General features: G+C 43.3%; 1 protein-coding gene across 1 annotated transcript; it reads right to left on the minus strand.

Annotated features, from left to right (window-relative positions):
- Positions 1–591: 591 nt before the first annotated feature.
- On the minus strand, positions 592–1,855 carry LOC122618936. The gene is made up of 2 exons (XM_043795530.1): positions 675–1,855; positions 592–619 (listed from the first exon to the last, which is right to left on the minus strand). Exons 1-2 carry the CDS (start codon positions 1,853–1,855, stop codon positions 592–594), a joined length of 1,209 nt encoding a protein of 402 aa, XP_043651465.1.
- Between the last annotated feature and the right edge of the window lie 1,021 nt (positions 1,856–2,876).

The raw sequence follows: 2,876 nt of genomic DNA on the forward strand, positions 1-2,876 counted from the left end.
CAGAAATCGATGCATATTAAATTAGTTTAACAAAACACCCCTACACATGAGATAGGTCACTATTGCGGGTTTTCCTCTGACCCCCAAAAACGAGCTCAATGATGAAAACTACAATGGCAGATCCATAGCCGCATACGAGAATACACCAAAGCCATTTGAAGTGATGCAGTGACAAGGCCTGTTCTCTTTCCACATAATTTCGCTGAATAGTTGTGTTGACTGCTTTGCTCAGATAGTACGGTGATTGCTTCAACCAATGACCCACAAAGCCGTGCTCCTGCAATCGCATCATGAACCTGAACAGACTTCTATCCAGCATGGAGTTGTTCTTGAGGATATAGGTCATGGGCAGAGCTTGTATGATGGTCAGGTTTTTGGACCTGCACAACAGGCTGTGGCCATAGAATTTGTGAAACTTATCCAGGACTTCCCAGTTCTCTGAGAACATTAGGTATGCGTTGCCGCTGCTCGCATTCAGCAGCATTTCAATCAGCACCCACTGGCTAACATACCTCACGTTTATCAACTTGTTCCTAAGGAAATCAGCGCCAGTTTCACTATTCAGAAATGGATCCATCGCAGGACCCGCGATCACGTCCAGTCCACTGTCACGTAAGTCCTCGAAGTTTTTAACGTGCGGCTGGTCGGAGTGCTTCATCAGGAGAGCCTTCAACTTGCAGTTGAAGAAGCTGCTGGAGATCAGGCCAAAAATGTTGATTGCCAGGAAAAGCTGACGGAGCGATAGGCTAGACCTTTGACTGATCGGAAAGGACATGCCCAAAATCGCTCGAAATGCACGAAGATTTAGCACTGGAATTAGACTGGTGAAGCGGTAGGATCTACCTGATATTCTGTGGGTTATGACGAGTATAGAGGCTTCTGCCACCACAAAGATGACGTAGACAAAGAAAATGTGTAGCAGCCAAGAGTTCACATCCAGTTGCTTGAAGACCTCCTCGATTCTCAGCTCTTTGCCGCAGGGCACAGCCACCATTAGCGAGGATATGTCGTGGGGATTCCAATTCTTTAGATTTTCCATATTCGTGTGCACTTGTGTTTTCAATTGGATGTCGGGCACCACAGATGTAGCGTCCCCTGTCCACTTGTACGAGGCATTCAACACGCGGAGACTCAAATTGTATATGAAGGCGAACTCGATAATGCCGTAGTCACTATTTCGAATGATGGGTATCGAAACACCTGGCGGCACAGTGACATTGATACTTAGGGCCGAGTGCCAATCGGGCAGCAGACTGATGACTTTGCCTTTGAAGTTTGCCTCGGGCGTATAAAAGATGGGTCCTTTAAGATCTAAAATATCATCGATTTGATCGAATTTAATACTAGGAAAAAAGTCAAGGCGTCGTATCGTTATGGTGTCCATTGGATGCTGAGCAGCTTCAAGGATAATCATTTGATAAAACTCATGTTTCTCCACTTGAGCGGCAATCACATTAAGTAAATCACTTGTAAGTTTGTTGTGTATCCACAGGATAATTCGCGCCTGTCGCATGCGATTTAAGTCCTTGGCCAGACTTTCGAGCAGATTCATGCCATAATCGTTGCAGATGCAAACGAGCGCCATTATCACATGGTTAAAATGTCTTCTCACTTCCACAATCTGCAATTCGTTGAGGCGCAGCGTAGGAATTTCTGGATAATTCCAATTCTCGATCTCACACTTCATAGCTGAGTGCTGCAATATTAGCATCGTTTCAACTAGTTCTTCTTGTCGAATTTTATCAACGAGTGTGCTGAGAAACCTGAGCTGCAGATTCTCCACATTTGCCAGCGTCTCTTGGCTGAAATGTGTCACTAATATCAGAATTATTGCGACCCGAAACTGCAAGTCCATGTTCTATAACTGATTTTAAGTAGTGCAGGAAATAAACTGGATGAGCAGTGAGCTTGAAAGTGCCATCTAAACGGAGTGTTTTGTGCACAACTCATATGCTGACAGCTGACAATCGGTGGAAAGATCTCAATAATTGCTTATGAGTACTAACCATCGCTTGGTGTTAATTGAATCGGTACATTAAGTTGAACTATAGGAATTTTTAATTCGATTGATGCAGTTTACGACCTTAAAACAGAGCAAATATGTTCCCTAATATATCCTACATTTGTTAAAACCCTCATTAGAAGTTGATCTTCAATTTATTTGTTAATATATATTGCAAAAAGCCAATTCTGCGCACACACCTCTGATTTTCGGTTGCAATCGCTGCGATATCATTTTCAAATTCAGGCCATAAAATATGACCGCAAATAATCTCGCATCTGGCCAACTGGCATGCCGCTGGTTTTGTCTGGCGGAGAAGCGAACCACAGACACTCATTAATCAGGCGGCAAATTGTCACAATTTGTGGCAATTGTTTGCCTGTATTTGTGCCGCTGTAATTATGACAATTTTGCTTAATTGTTTTTGTTGCGGTCGCCGATGCCAGCTACTCGTTTTTGTATTGTTTTTCTGTGATATTCATTTGCTATTTATCTCACATATGATTGTTTACATTTAGCAATTGCTGGTGGGCATCGCAAGTCGCTCGCTGCTTTGGCTTAACGAAGCTAATTTGATTAATTTCCCTTTTGGGCCGACACACACGTCGTATACGTAATACGGCGATAATCCGCCCCGTTACAGTTTATGAAACGTTAATTAGTAGTGATAATTGCCGGGCATGGGAGAATGTTAATTGAAGCACGGCACGCCGTTTTCATTATGCCGATTGAGCGCGAAGTACGATTGAATGGAATGTTTATGACATTTGCCACTCAGCTACCACTAATTGTGTGCTAGCCACGCCAAATGGGCTTGCTGTAAATCCCATTAAAGAGCACACATCGCATTTGAACTATATCAAATAAAGCCAGC

Source organism: Drosophila teissieri, chromosome 3R (assembly GCF_016746235.2).
Source record: "Drosophila teissieri strain GT53w chromosome 3R, Prin_Dtei_1.1, whole genome shotgun sequence".
Lineage (NCBI taxonomy): Eukaryota > Metazoa > Arthropoda > Insecta > Diptera > Drosophilidae > Drosophila > Drosophila teissieri.

Excerpts from the sequence above, each read along its gene's own strand:
- LOC122618936 (XM_043795530.1), bottom strand. The coding sequence starts at position 1,855 with ATGGACTTGCAGTTTCGGGTCGCAATAATTCTGATATTAGTGACACAT. Across the intron at positions 620-674 it reads AGCAGCTTCTTCAACTGCAA|GACTTACGTGACAGTGGACT; the intron begins GTTGAAGGCTCT and ends AAAAACTTCGAG.